The sequence below is a fragment of the Oryx dammah genome, unplaced genomic scaffold, assembly GCF_014754425.2.
Source record: "Oryx dammah isolate SB20612 unplaced genomic scaffold, SCBI_Odam_1.1 HiC_scaffold_15, whole genome shotgun sequence".
Taxonomy (NCBI): Eukaryota; Metazoa; Chordata; class Mammalia; order Artiodactyla; family Bovidae; genus Oryx; species Oryx dammah.
Window position 1 is genome coordinate 17,608,916 of NW_024070199.1, and position 15,230 is coordinate 17,624,145.

Below are 15,230 nucleotides of genomic sequence, written 5' to 3' on the forward strand. Positions count from 1 at the left end.
AGATGGCATGGTCTGATGGTGTTATTAATGGAGGCAGCAGAGAAAAGAGCTAAGCTACCATTCGAGAGGGCTGCAAGGGGAAACCATGTCATCAGAAGTCATAACCTCTAATTCTGAGAAGTGAAGTTTAGAGAGCTGGGTTTTTTCACAAATTAATACTCAGTTTTCTTAAACCACAGTTTCATGATAAAGAGATATGAATTTTTAAAAATTATATACAGAAAAAGCCATGAAACAAGTGAAATTCAGCTTCATGTTTGGAAGATGTAGGGAGTGGCAAAGGGATTATTTTAAAGGGACCAGGCTTTTTAATTTAATTTTATTTATTTGGCTGCACTGGGTCTTAGTTGTGGCATGCGAGATCTGTAGTTGAGGCATGTGGGATCTAGTTCCCTGACCAAGGATCGAACCTAGGCCCCCGGCACTGGGAGGTCAGAGTCTTAGCCACTGGGCCACCAGGGAAGTCCTGGGACCAGTTATTTTGTGTGGTTGTAATAGCAGAATTCAGGCCTAATGTTGACTTTTTTTTTTTTTTCCCCCAAGAGAAGCTAGAACTGTGGATTTTTGTGTTTTTAAAAAAATATTACAAATACTAACTTGTTTGAAATACTATGCAGATCAAATGAAACACGTCAGAGATTTCATTTAGCCATTGTTGCAATTTTATGAACTCTGCTTTTTAAAATAGAAACTACTACCCTCTGTGTTTGCTAAGTTCAAGAGTCAAAGTCCCTGACCCTCAAGCTAGCTGCCTTGTTGGGTAGTCTGCAGCGTTTGCGTTCAGTCTGCAGGTTTATGGAGAGTGACTATCATAGGCCGATCACCAAGCAGCACTTAAATCACCTGGCGGTTTATCAGTTGCCTGACTGATTATTACTCAACAGATCTCATTTCCTCCCCCGCCCCCAACTTTTTCTTTTTGCTTTCATTTCTGACCCTGATGGTAGAATTCCTTTGAAGAAAAACATACTCAGCCTTTCTGAACTTTAATAAAAGAAAGCTTCTGATAGAGGAAAACTTGAAGGTTCTTTAAGCCTGAAAAAAGCTGTTAATTCCTAAACAGACTGTAACATTATAAAATATTTAATGTTTCTTCAAAATCTCCAGTTTTCCTTTAGTCTTAATGATGACTGAGAAGATATTTTTGTATTGAAGTAGAAGTCTAAAAATGGTATTTGACTGTGTTTCACCTTGGGCAGAGCAGTAAACTCCCTTCCAGACTTAGTTTCCTTATCTGTAAAATGGAGATTAAAAATACATGCCCTACGTACTTCATAGAGTAGCTGTTACAGTCAAATGAGAATGTGAAAAGGTTAAACTTTGTATGAGTGCTTTAGTAAAGTCTGTTAAAGAATGACAGCTCACCTAAAGCTTCTGAAATTGCCCATTTAGAGAAAATATTTTAAATTAGAATATATTTAAAATTCAGGAATCCCCGTATCAGTAGATAATCTACTTCTAATAGCAACTTTCCTATTGAAAGATGACACTGCTGATGGTACCATTGTGCGAGGTAGTGGCTGAAAAGTATCCCTCTCCAGTTCTGTAACTATGACTGGTTGTACTTTGGTTAAAAATCTTGCTCGTTCGGATGACACCTGATACACATACTCTTTCTTGGTCCCACCATTATCTTTCCCTTCCCACCCTGTACTTAGTTTCTTTTTCATCAAAATTAACAATTATCACTTGAGATTTATACTTAATGTAGAGTCTTTTCTAGCAGCATTTAATACACACTTAAAAGAACAAGCCTTAACTGGGAAACACAGGATACCTCATTTTCACAGTAATTTTTTTTTAAGTTCCAGTGATGAAAGCTCTAACGCAGCTTCTTCAAAGGAAGATAATATTGATGAATCCAGTGCAACCAGTGTTGAATATTAGGTGATAAAATCTTTATCACATCCAGCTTGACTGTCTGAGTCTTTTAGAATAGTTTCTCCTCTTTATTAGTTGTGTGGTTGTCATACAGCCATGGAAGGAAAAAATTGAACATCAAAATCATCAGCAATATACCTGAAAGACAAACAGTAAAATAAATAATACAATCTTTAAGAAGTTTATGAACTATGATCAGTGATTATAATTTAAGATTATATACAATTATTTACCAAGAGATTTATAGAGGTGTGTTTAAAAGAATTAGCTATATCATTTCTACATAAAACATGTAGATATTTTGTTTTATTTATTTTTGGCTGTAGCACATGACATGTGGGATCTTCGTTCCCCAACCAGCGATCGAACCCATGCCTCCTGCAGTAGAAGCATGGAGTTTTAACCACTGGACCACCAGGGAAGTTCCATCATGTAGATATTTTAAAGTCTAATATTCTCACGTGATTTTTCTTCAACCATGAATCATTAAAAACAGTACATACTTGGAAAAACCAGTAGGATCTAAATAATGAATTCAAAGGATAAATAAAATAGAAAGATCTGGAGTTCTATTTCTAGCTCTATTACTGACTTGCTAAGTGAGAAACTCGACTTGGATCTCCATTTTAATCTCAGCCATTAGTAGCTTTTAGAATTGTATTAAGCAAAGTTTCTGAAACAAAAATTTCAGTTGACATTTTAAAACTTGAATATAAATATGCTTTTAAAAATCACATTAGTAAATTTTCATTTTTGAGGTCATATCAGATAAATCTAGCATATGTATAATAGGTAATTTAAAAGACATTTTTATATTAAAGATTTAAAATTATTCAATGGGAAACAGAGATAGAGGGGACTTAGCCATGGGACTCAAATCACTGTCTAAGAGAAATCTGTGGTGGTTAATGGTTCTATCTTAAGGTATGTAGGTTTAAAGCTCTATTGTTAAGTCACAAGTTGTGTTGGACTCTTTGTGGCCCCATGGACTGCAGCATGCCAGGCTTCTTTGTCCTTCCCTGTCTCCTGGCGTTTGCCCAAATTCATGTCCGTTGAGTCAATGATGCTATCTAACCATCTCATCCTCTGCCACCCCCTTCTCCTTTTGCCTTCCATCTTTCCCAGATCAGAGTCTTTTCCAATGAGTCGCCTTTTCCCAGGTTGTCAAAAGTATTGGAGCTTCAGCTTCAGCATCAGTCCTTTCAGTGAATATTCAGGGTTGATTAAAGGTTAGGCTTAACGCTCTAAATCAGTTAAACTTAGATTAAGAATGTGTTTTTATCACATGCAGATTTGATAATTTACTCCTGTTTGATAAGAGGAAATTAAGGTTTGACTAATATTTGGATAACTTAACAAATTTTAAAAAGATGAGCCTGTTTTGCAACCAGAAGCTTTCGATTAAAAAAAAAAATCAGAATCAATCAAATTCACAAAATTTGACATTTTCTTTCTAAAGTTGGAGCTAGAAAATAAGACATTACGTTTACAACTTCCTAAAAATGGAGTTGCAATTTTACAGAATCAAATAAAATTTGCTCATTTTCATTATATGAAATGTATAAGCTAGAAAATTAATTCTATATACATCCTTACAGTCACATTTCTAACATCTTATTAATTTGGAGGAGGTGGCAGGGCGCCTGGGTTCAATTCCTGGTCAGGGAACTAGATCCTACGTGCCACACCTACGAGTTGGCATGCCACAACTATATCCCATATGCCATGACTGGAAAAAAAAAGATCCCATGTGCCATAATGAAGATCAATGATCCCATGTGCCGCAACGAAGACCTGGTGCAGCCAAATAAATAAATATTAAAAAAAAAACTATTAGTAGACCTGTCCAATTAGTGACCTTTTTAACTTCTTTGTGAACTTCAGTGAACTTTTTTTACTTCTTAAAAATCAGGAACAGATAATTTATCTTTGAAGAAGTTACTGGAAAACACTAGTAATGAATAGATGAAAAAAAGTTACCGTTATTAGCAGTTTAAAATACAGTTTCTTTTTGATATTCTTCATGTTTAGTATAGATATTACTGAGCATAACAGATGCTAAATGTGAGGAAAAGTCCTAAATGACAGGAATGGAGGGTGAATGGGAGGAGTAAAGTGTCATGGCTATTCAAACCTGTTATGCCAATGTTCTCTTCTATAGGTACCCTCCCCTTCCCCTGTCCTTTTATTTTTTTTTTTTTAACAGAAATGAGCAACAAGAAACAAAATGCAAACTGTGGATAAAAAGAATGAACTAATAGAAGGCCAGTTATCCTCATATTCATTTATAGCTGTGAATTACAGGCTTAAGACATGATTAAACAAAATCAAGAAATGCTGATAACATATAAGGATATGCATATCATGATTACAGTTATTTTGTAACTTTTTTTTTGTTATTTGACCTATTTGAGAAGAAGAGTTTTACATATCTGACCCAGATAGAAATAACGGGAATGCAATTTGTGGAAAATTTTAAAACTACATTTATTATAGTTCTGTATTGTCTCACAAAATGCTCTTCGACAAAATGGGTCAAATGAGCTAAATAGTATTTTATCTGGAGCTCACAAACTTGACAAAACAAATTCCTTTAGCAAAAAAAGATTATTTTTTAGTGGAAGTAATCACTCCTCACTTCTTTGCCCTCATATCTAAGGGCATATTAAAGAGAGATTAAACTTCAAACTTACTATTCTTAACTTGTTTCTTTGAAGACAAAAGCAGTTTTAACGGACACTGCACAAAATAAAATGTTATTTCGGACATATTTCATAACTTTTGTGACATTCCATATCGTATTTTAGTATATTCTAATCTTTTCATCATACTGAATAAAAATATACTTACCTAAAGAAGGAGACAGCCAATATACTATAAAAAACTGAAGGAATGCTTCATCAAAACACTTGAAATGCAGTGAAAGTGCCAAAGTTGGATTAAATATAGCTCCTGTTAGACTTCCTCCTGTAATACATATTAAGCAGAATGATATCAAACCATATATCTTACATTTTCTTGCAACTAGAAATACAGGGATTACTTAATAAAACTTTTATTTTAGGTATTTAAGTTTTCTTATTCTGTAATTTTCCTTTGCAGAATCACCTGGAAGATTGTAGAATATAAAAATAGATTATAGATTATAATATGCCAGGTGCAAAAAAGGCAGAAGGACAAAGGACATTAAGAATTTTCATCCAGTGCTTTTCCTGTAGTATATTATGAAATACACATCGAAAGTTAACCTGCTCTATTAGTATTCCTACAGTTTTATAAAACAGATTTGGCTGCCCTTAACATTCAACTTAAATTAATAAAAATATAATGAAACTGTTGTTAAAATGGGTACAATACCCCAGGATCCTCTTGAACAGAAATAACCTTGGCGTTGGAACAAAAAGTAAAATAGACCAAAGCATTATCATTGACTCCACTTTTACTTGTCAACAAAGCCCTAAAGAAGTGACTGTGAACGGTATGTGAATTATATCTCAATAAAGTGGTTACAGAAAAAAAATTTAATAAAAAAAGATGACTGAGTAATCATGAAAGATGAGTGCAAATTCTAACTGTTGCCTGCTTTTCAGGACTTATGGTCCAGCTCTTCACTTAGGCTCTCTCTCTGAGATGGGGCCCAGGAATTTTATAGCTGTGGCCACATAGCAAATGAGGAAAAGCCTGGACTGGCTGTCCAGTGGTACTCACCAAAACTGGCTCAGCTTTTCAGAACATACCCTGATTGTATCCCTGAGATAGAGACATTTCTGGTGGTGGTTCCATGTGGAAGCTTGAGCACACTCATCTGCCTCTAACTTAGCCACAGCAACAGATCAGAGATCTTCACAAATTTTACATGGACACATGCCACAAGAGCATGTTAACTGTTTTTATAAATTGATGTGAAATAAAATTGGAAATTAAGTGACCTTTTCATAAAATTTCACACTTGACAGGCTGAAAACATTGAAGCTGTGTTGAGATAAAGATGTTGAGAAATGAACTGAGTTCACTCCATGGCTAAGAGTTTTTTCCTAGCATGCCAGCCTCACAGCACGATTCATATTCATGCCTCAGCAATTATAAATGACATCACATCATGGACCTTCAGAACCACTCTTGAACAGTCAAATCCTGGAATGTTGAGCCTGCAACTGCCAGGGGCCAGCAGAATTATTTGGTTGGCATGTGGTCATTTCAAATTAATGCCACAAAAAATTATTGAGTTCTTATGTTCTGCATACCATGAACAGAAAGGTAAGAACTCAGACAGATCTTTCCACACAGATTATACAATAAAATATAATATGTACAGTGATAATACAAGTTTTCTGTGACTTTTTAAAGCATTTATTGATAGACAACCATTACCTTCATAATTAGTTTGCTTCAGTATTCCCATTAGGTCTTTGGTATTTCTGTTAGGCCTAAGAACACTATCATTTGTTTTTTTTTTTTTATTTTTTTTTTGCCGGGCGACATGCAGGTTTTAATGGCATTAACACCCAGGAGTCACGCGTTGGTTCTGGGGGCAACATCTTCCGGGGACTGGGGCTGCTGCCTCACTGGCTGTGACCTTCCAGTCTGCTCTGCAGCCTTAGGGACTCAGCACCAGAACCACCCGACCACCAATATCATTTGGTTTTATACCATGCTAAAACTCCAGTTACTTCATACTCTTTGTCTTCTAATCCTCCCATCACCAGTTCTGCTCAGTATGACTTGGTAGATGCTGCTTCTCCTAAGATGTACAAGTCTGTTCCTCTCTCTTGAGTATGGACTGGCTTTGCAACTTGCATTAACAAATAGAATGCAGCAGAAGTGATGCTATGTGAATTCTGAATGGGAGGAGCAACACTGAATTCTAGGTTCAGGTCTCAGTAAGTCCATCATTGGCTTCTACTCTGCTGTGTTGGAACAATGCACTGACCATGTACATGAGTTGGTCTAGGCTGATGGAGGATGAGAGGCCACAAGGAAAAAAACTGAGGTATCTTAGATGGCTGTTGGGACCAACTGCTGGACACATGAGTAAAGCACCTTTGCTCTTCCAAAGAAACCAACTGTCCAGCTATATGATCTCAGGGGAATTTCCTATCTAACCCACAAAATCATGAAAAAACAATTGTTATTTTAAGCATTAAGGGTAAGTTAACTGATTCAGAAATCCATTGTGTCAACAAAAGGTCCAAAACATGGCATTGGCTTTGATATTTTAGGCTGGATCATTCTTTGTTGGGGTTCTCCTATGCACTGTGGGATCTTTAGCATTCCTAGCCTTGACCCATTAAATGTCAGTTGCATATTCATCTCCCCCATGTAACAAACAAAAATGTTCCCAGATGTTGCCAAAATTGTTTCATTGAAAACCACTGTCCTAGAGAACTACTGGTACCTGTATACTAATAGACACATACAAGGTTGTTTATTTATAATAGCAACAAACTGGGGAAAACCTAAATGTTCATTCATAAGAAAATAGCTAAATAAATAACTTTATTATTAATTTGGAATGCTGTTCAGTATTCAAATAATAAGAAAGATCTCTTTACTAACACAGATCTCCAAGATAGTATCATTGAACCACACCACTAAAAATACTGCAGAAAGTAAGGTATGATTCATCTTAACACATAGGGGACGACAGAGGATGAGATGGCTGGATGGCATCACTGACTCGATGGATGTGAGTCTGAGTGAACTCCGGGAGTTGGTGATGGACAGGGCGGCCTGGTGTGCTGAGATTCATGGGGTCGCAAAGAGTTGGACACAACTGAGCGACTGAACTAAACTGATAATAGTTTCTGTAGGGTCCTATCAATATGTACAATAAATGTACGTAAGAGTTTGGAAGGACACGCAGGCACAGAGGACTATACTGGTGAGAAGAGGAGGTAGGGAAGGAAAGGGGACAGGCATGAAGGATGGTAATCAAAAGGCATTGAGAGTCTCATTGGTAGTGTTTCCATTATTTACAAAAAGAATACATTCATGTATTTTGTAGTTAAATATGAATTATTTAAAAAGTAAGAATTATCCATCAGGCACAGAACTTGGGGAAAATGACTCTGAAAAATTAGTTACTATGTATTTATGTCTGGAGGGAGGAAGCCATAACACCTGTTGAAGAAGAGGTATCAACAGGGAGATCCAGCTGGCTGCCAAGAATCTCAGAGGACAGTGTGAACTCGGTGAAATTAGGACAGTCAAAAGACAGAGTTCCAAATCTGGTAATTATAGGCACTTATGTGTCTCAGTACTCCTAAAGCAAATCAAGTTCTCTGTGACAGAATGACACTAAAATCATGCAAGACTTGTATAAAAGCTAGAGTGTCAATTAACTGATTTATAAATGCAATCACCCTTTCCAGTAACCAGACATCTATGCCAGTTACTGTGGGAAGAACTTGGAGTACATTATTTTTCTTAATAGTCTGAAACAATAGTGTTATTCTCCATTTTAAGGATGAGGAAACAGACCTAAATTGTCTATCCTAAGAACACAGTCCGACTCCAAGAGGCTTATGCTCTTTACCACTGTATTATACTGGCATGAGAAAAAAAATATTTTGTGCCTTGTTTGAAGCTGTTTTTCATTTGTAGATTGGAACCTATGTCATTGTGGTTATTGTATTAAAAGTAAATATATATATATATAAAGGACTTAGCTCCCTTCTTTGACAAATAATCTATCCAAATTCTTCATGACTTAGAAGGATTCCAAAAGCTCCTGAATGGAGTAAAAATGCAATTACTTTGGACATTTTATTAGGCTTATTTTGGAAGCTCTTAGACATAAAATATGGAATACCCAGATATGTATTATTTCTTTCGATTTTTTTAAGTGAATAGACTATTTGCTATTTCATTCATTTTACTCATTCTAAAAATAATGAGTATTTATTTGTAACAGGTGACACTATGCTCAGTCCTGGTTATGTTTCATAATGAATAAAACAATTTTAGTCTCTGTACTCATAAAGCTTACTGTCTGGTGGAGGAAGATAGGCATTACATCAGAAAACAAGTATATAAATAAAAGTTCTGCAAAGGAAATGAACAGGGTACAGTAAGAAATACAACCTACTTGGATGTGTAAAATAGATTTTTTTCCACTATCTAATTAATTTATGCAGTTCTCTCTTATCCTAGTCATTGAACCAAATTCCCCAAACCTAAACCTTCCTAAGGGAAGATTTGCTTGAAATTTGCATTAATCGTTTTATAGTTTCAATACGTTAATAACTCACAAAGCTTTTTTTCACTTTATTTGGGAAGCCAATAAATACATAAGTGTTAAAGACATCAGTGGCCTCCATCTGCATAAATGTGCAGGGTGCTAAATCAATAAATATGCAATCAGATGCTTAGTCATTGGCTATCCAAGGAGCCTGTAGCTCTGTTGCTGAACAGTTATGTTCTATAAGCTTAAATAATCAGTTCTTTTGATATGACCTGTATTAGTGACTTCTGGGTATCCTCACATGCAAATGATTAAAGAAATATCCCAGCATGCAACTTAGTCAAACTAATTCTAATATTATCTTGGTGGTAGTGGTTTAGTTGCAAAGTTGTGTCCAACTCTTAAAACCCTATAGACTGTAGCCTGCCAGACTCCTCTGTCCATGGGATTTCCCAGGCAAGAATATTGGAGTGGGTTGCCATTTCCTACTCCAGGGGATCTTCCCAACCTAGGGATCGAACTCATGTCTCCTGCATTGCTGGTGGTCTCCTGCATTGCAGGTGGATTCTTTACCGCCAAGCCACCAGGGAAGCCCAATAGTATTTTAGAAATTAAAAAATGAGAGAGAGTGACATATTGAAGTAACTTGTAACAATTCCTGACTTGGCTAATACTTCCCCTGCCTTCCCTTCCCTATCTATTCTTAACTCCTTCCTGCAAAGTCCGCATGTCTGCCTGATGAGATACACACTGAGCTAGTCCTAAAACAGTTCACTCTATTTAAATAGCTCTGACCTAAAGTTATGATTTATATCCATAGAAAATAATGGGGAGTGATATGGCTTAGTGCAGCATTTCCCAAAGTATGCTCTCTTCTACTACACACTCCTAGACAAAAGTATTCCTATGTTTGAAAAACTGTTCCATATCTTTCTCTTGGAGTTTCACGATAAACAGTAGCATAGTAAAACTCTGTGAGTCTTAAATTAGAAAATCTGTTTAATCCAGTGTTTGATAAAGTTATTTGGTAACAATCCTTTGTTAAATTTTGTTATGTTATGGTAAAATATATGCCATTTTAACCATTTAAAAGTGTATATTCATGGCACTAGTTATAATGTTCAATCATCACCACTATTTCTAAAATTTTCCATTGCCCCAAACAGAAATTGTACCCGTTAAACAAAAAAAATCCCTATTCCTCCTTGCTGCCCAAACCATGGTAACCTCTATTCTACTTTCTGACTGTGAATTTGCCTATTCTGAATATTTCATATAAAGTAAAGTCATATAACGTTTGTCCCTTTGTGTCTGGCTTATTTTGCTTAGCATAAGGTTTTCAAGGTTCATTCCTATGGTAGCATGTATCAGATCTTCATTCCTTTTCATGGCTGAACAATATTCAATTGTATGTATATATTTTTGTTACTTTTTAGGAGCATGCTGTAAAATGCTGATAATGAAATGAGTATAAGCTTTAGTGTAAATCTGAACCATGGTTCCAGCTCATTCTGTTAATAGCTGTGTGATCTTGAACAAGTCATTTTATGTTCCTAACCCTCACTTACTTCACTTAAAATGGGAATAATATATTTATTAATTAGTGGGTTGTTGTAAGGATTAAATACCAAAACTCATAAATTTCCTATATGCTTGCACACTGCCCAGTGAATATTTTTATCTACCTTATTTGGCAGAAAAGGAACATAATAATCAATATCTGTAATAACAATAAATAATTGTTAGGTTCTATCCCAGCAGTTCTCATCGCTGTCCAATATGGTACTCACTAGCCACACATGGCTACTGAGTACTCAAAATGTTGTTATAGTGACTGAAGAATTGAATATTTTAGTTGATAATCACATGTGACTAGTGGCTGTGATGAAATGACCAGCAAAATCTAGACTGGAGCAGTGGTTTTCGGCCCTGGTTTCATATTGGGATCACCTGGGAAAATGTTTAAATCTACCATTGCTTAGGCCCCTTCACACAGCAATTAAATCTTATTTTGTTTTTTCCACAGCAATTAAATCTTAATTTCTGTACCCAAATATGGATATGTTTAAAACACTCCCCAGGTGATTCCTTTGCAGAGGGAATGTTGAGAACCACTGCTCTAGTGATCCTTTCAGTCTCTCCTCCTCCTCCATCAATTAGTAGCTTCATTTCAGCAATGTCGATATCAGTAATGTGAGGGGAAGGAAAAGAACATTTCTAGATATCTTAAATTGTTATTTTATGGGTCCTTTCCAATAACTCTCCTTATATTTATGTATAATTTTAAATATTGTTTCTCTTCTCTCAAAATCTTTTGTCACTTATAAAATAGATGCTGGCTAATATTATATACAGTATTATTGTTGAAATCATAAATATGTATTAAAAGTACAAAAAGAGGAAGAATACCAATTTATAGATTATCAAGAGAGGGATAAGGAACTCTGTATAACATTGTATTAATTTAAAACTTTTTTCGGGGGTGCCCCTGTGGGGCATGTGAAGTCTAGTTCCTTGGACTAGGGATCCAACTTCACCCACCCCCAGCTCTGCAGTGGAAGTGAGGAGTATTAACCACTGGACCAGCAGGGAAGTCCCTAAAACATCTTTTAAATGTTTACCACATCTTATTAAAGTACAGAGCTAAATTGTGGCATAACTTTTTGCAAGGGATGATTCTGTTCATATACAGGGGATGTTTCTGCTTTAGTCCAAACTTAAAATTTTAATAAGCAACTACTCACCAACTCCTCAAATATGCATATATCCTTCCTTCTTTCCTATACCACTCATTTCCATCTGAGTCTACAAAAAGGATGGTACTAGATTTTAAAGAAGGTGAAATGAATCAGAAAGTCTTTCATTTTACCTAGGAAGTCGAGCATATGTTTAAAAGTCCTTATCTTAAGGTTTGCTTCTATTCATAGTTTCCCTTTCAATGGGCAGAAGACAGAGTCTTACTACTAATTCTTTTTATTAGATTCCTACCTCCAAAACATTTTACAATTCAGATAATAGTTCTAGTGAAAATATTCTATTATGATCATTTAAAATGATGTGCTTCATCATTGCTTTTCAAATTTCCCTATCCTATTTAGAATATTTTCCTGTCCTATTTAGAATATCCACTATATCTGAGATCTGTCAAGGTAAATATGATTTACAAAAAATCAAGCAGATATCTCAAGAATTATTTTTTTCTCAAGAATTTTCTCAATAATTATTTTTTAAAAATCTTTGATTTCAAGCAAGTTTTGATTTTAAAACACATCTTTCTTGATAGGCCATTAAAACTTCATTTCAAGATGAATTAGGAAATAAATGATTTTAAGTAATTTTGTAGAAAAATAAGAAATAGAACTATAGAATTTTATTTCCCACTCTTACTACTAGCTAATCATGTAGCTTGTGCTTTAAATTGGAAGGAACTTTTGAAACCCAGGATCATTTTTCAGCGAGAGCCTCAGCAAGGATCTATATACCAAGTGGGCAAGAGGTAGCCGATGTTATCTTTCCTCTCTACTATCACAACAATCCCTTTGTAGGATACTTGAACCCTTGGCAGTATCTCACATGATCTCTGTTTCAGCACAGAAGTGGCTTTCTCTGGGTGTTAAAAAGAAAGCACTGAATGGAGGATCTATGTTTGGACCCTATCGGTAAAGAATGAGCTGTAAAATGATTAGAATTACGGAAATACCAATACTGACATTACAGAAGCGTAGTAGTTTCGAATGTATCCTGGCAAAGAACTTAAGAGTCTCAAGTCATAGAAGCTCCGGACGTGCCCAGTGTTTTGTGGGAATAACAAACCTGCATAAACCAAAAAGGTGATGAGTGCTGACAGCAGGTGGATACGAAGCTTGGTTCGGACCTCCTGGAAGTGCAGCAAAGCGCTGTGGAAAATAAAGGAGCAGACAGCCTCTATGATGACCGCTTTGGGCAAGTCCACTTGAATGGGATTCCTGCAAGAGAAGCTCCTCTCGCTGACGTGGTACTTGGTCAGCCCCAGGCTCCACAGGGCGCCCATGCAGTACCTGCTGCACAGGGCACCAATCAGCTGAGCTAACAGTCTAATCGCACCCATCTCAGCGGACATTCCCCCCAGCATCATCTGCATCATCACGCCGCACGGGTTGCTGGAGGTGCCCACCAGAGTCAGGCCATGCACCAATGAGAAGAAGTAGATTAGCATCAGCGGCCAGGTGGGGTGCAGGGGTTCCTGCTCACTCAGCAGTTGTAACTCATGAGTGCAGAAGCAGAGCTGGAAGGTGGCCAGAAACTCCAAGACGAAGGCGTGGGCCATGGGCCCGTTCAGCTGCTGCCGGGTGACCACGCGGGCTAGCCCCATGAACAGCACGATCGACAGCATCAGCCCCAGCGAGGTGCAGGTATCCTGCATCTCGGGCCAGAGCCCCCGTAGCGCGGTCATGGCTCTCTCGGCACCAGACTGGGCCGCCTGCTCGGGCTCGGCAGGAGGCGGTCTCTGGGGCCCAGTCCTAAGTCCTCAGCCCCGCCCCCTCCTCACGCCCCTCGGGGCGGGCCGACTCCCGACCAGCTGGAGGCCCTGGGGGTGCCACGCGGAAGGACTCCGCCCCACCTCCCCGGCTCGATGCTAGAGTTTTGTTGCCAGAGCCGGGGAGGAGGGGAGGCGACGGGCCGCGAGGAGAGCTCTGCCAGGGCACCGTCTGAGGGGGCCAACGGCCAGCAGAAGCCAGACACACGCCCTCGCTGTTTCCCTCAGGGACTGGGAGCGGGCGCGGGTGGGGCAGGGAGTGGAGGGACTGCGTGCGTCCGGAGACCACTGCGCATGCGCGCGGCGGCCCGTGCGCCCTTGCGAGAGGCTAGACTTGGGCTCCACGGTCCCCGGCGCTGAGAGGGAAGGCGCGCGCCCTCTACGCCTTAACAGGTGCTTTGACGTGAGAACCCTGAGGGTTTTACTTTTCACCTCCTAAAACTGTAAAGCCGTCAAACTGCAATCCAGACCGCCTAAAGAGCTTTTCGGCCAACCACCTGGTTTTTAATTGCTGGGACAACTGAGAAGGCGAGAAGCGGTGGAGGCCGGGGGTGGGGCGGCGTGGGATAAGGTGGGGCTGGTACTGGTTTAAGAGGAGTGAATTTCACAGAGAAATAAGGTTTGATCTGTGTGAAGAAGGGTATGCCACTGCGTCTCCCTGAGTCTTTTTTTTTTTCACCTGCCACCTGTAACATTTACCTCAGAAGGTTGTGGGTCACACGACCCACCTCATGGATTTGTTTTTAAAAAAATCCGAGAGGCACCGTGGCACAGAGCTTAGTTGACAAAAGGTGGTCAATAAGTGCTAGCTTAAAGTTGAAAGAGCGGATCTTGCCATCGCTTTCCACTCCCAACAGCTCGCCCATTTGGGATGGCCACGTTATGGGTGCAGCTGTGAGGGAATGTCTGCGATTCCTCAGGCCTGGCATCTACCGTGCCTGCGTGCGTGCTAAGTCACTCAGTCGTGTCTGATTCTTGGCGACCCCATGGACTGTAGCTCGCCAGGCTCCTCTGTCCATGGAATTCTCCAGGCAAGAATACTTAAGTGGGTTGCCATTTAAACCCGTGTCTCTTAAGTCTCCTGCATTGGGAAGTGGTTTTTTTTTTTTTTTTTTTTTTAATTTTTTATTTATATATTTGGCTACAGCAGGTCTTCATGGCGGCATGCAACTTCTTGGTAGCAGCATGTGGAATCTAGTTCCCTGACCAGGGATCGAACTCCAGCCTCCTGCACTGAGAGCATGGAGTCTTAGCCACTGGACCACCAGGGAAGTCCCGGGAAGTGGGTTCTTTACCACTAACCCCACCTGGTTTTCTGCTAATGATATAAGTGTCACGGGCTTTCCTGGTGGCGCTAGTGGTAAAGATTCCACCTACAATGCAGGAGACCCGGATTCCATCCCTGGATCAGGAAGATCCCCTGGAGGAACACATGTACACCCATGGTTGATTCGTGTAAATGTACGGCAAAAATCACCACAATATTGTAAAGTAATTAGCCTCCAATTAAAATAAATTTTTAAAAAAAGAAAAAAAAGAAGATCCCCTGGAGGAGGAAAGGGCTACTCACTCCAGTGTTCTTGCCTAGAAAATCCCATGGGTAGAGGAGCCTGGCTGGGGGAGAGGGGTGCAGATACCTCTGCACTCTTC

General features: G+C 38.6%; 1 protein-coding gene across 1 annotated transcript; it reads right to left on the bottom strand.

Moving 5' to 3' along the window:
- Positions 1–467: 467 nt before the first annotated feature.
- AQP11 (aquaporin 11) lies at positions 468–13,549 on the bottom strand. The gene is made up of 3 exons (XM_040255633.1): positions 12,878–13,549; positions 4,732–4,848; positions 468–2,019 (listed from the first exon to the last, which is right to left on the bottom strand). Exons 1-3 carry the CDS (start codon positions 13,494–13,496, stop codon positions 1,931–1,933), a joined length of 825 nt encoding a protein of 274 aa, XP_040111567.1. The 5' UTR covers positions 13,497–13,549; the 3' UTR covers positions 468–1,930.
- Positions 13,550–15,230: the final 1,681 nt, after the last annotated feature.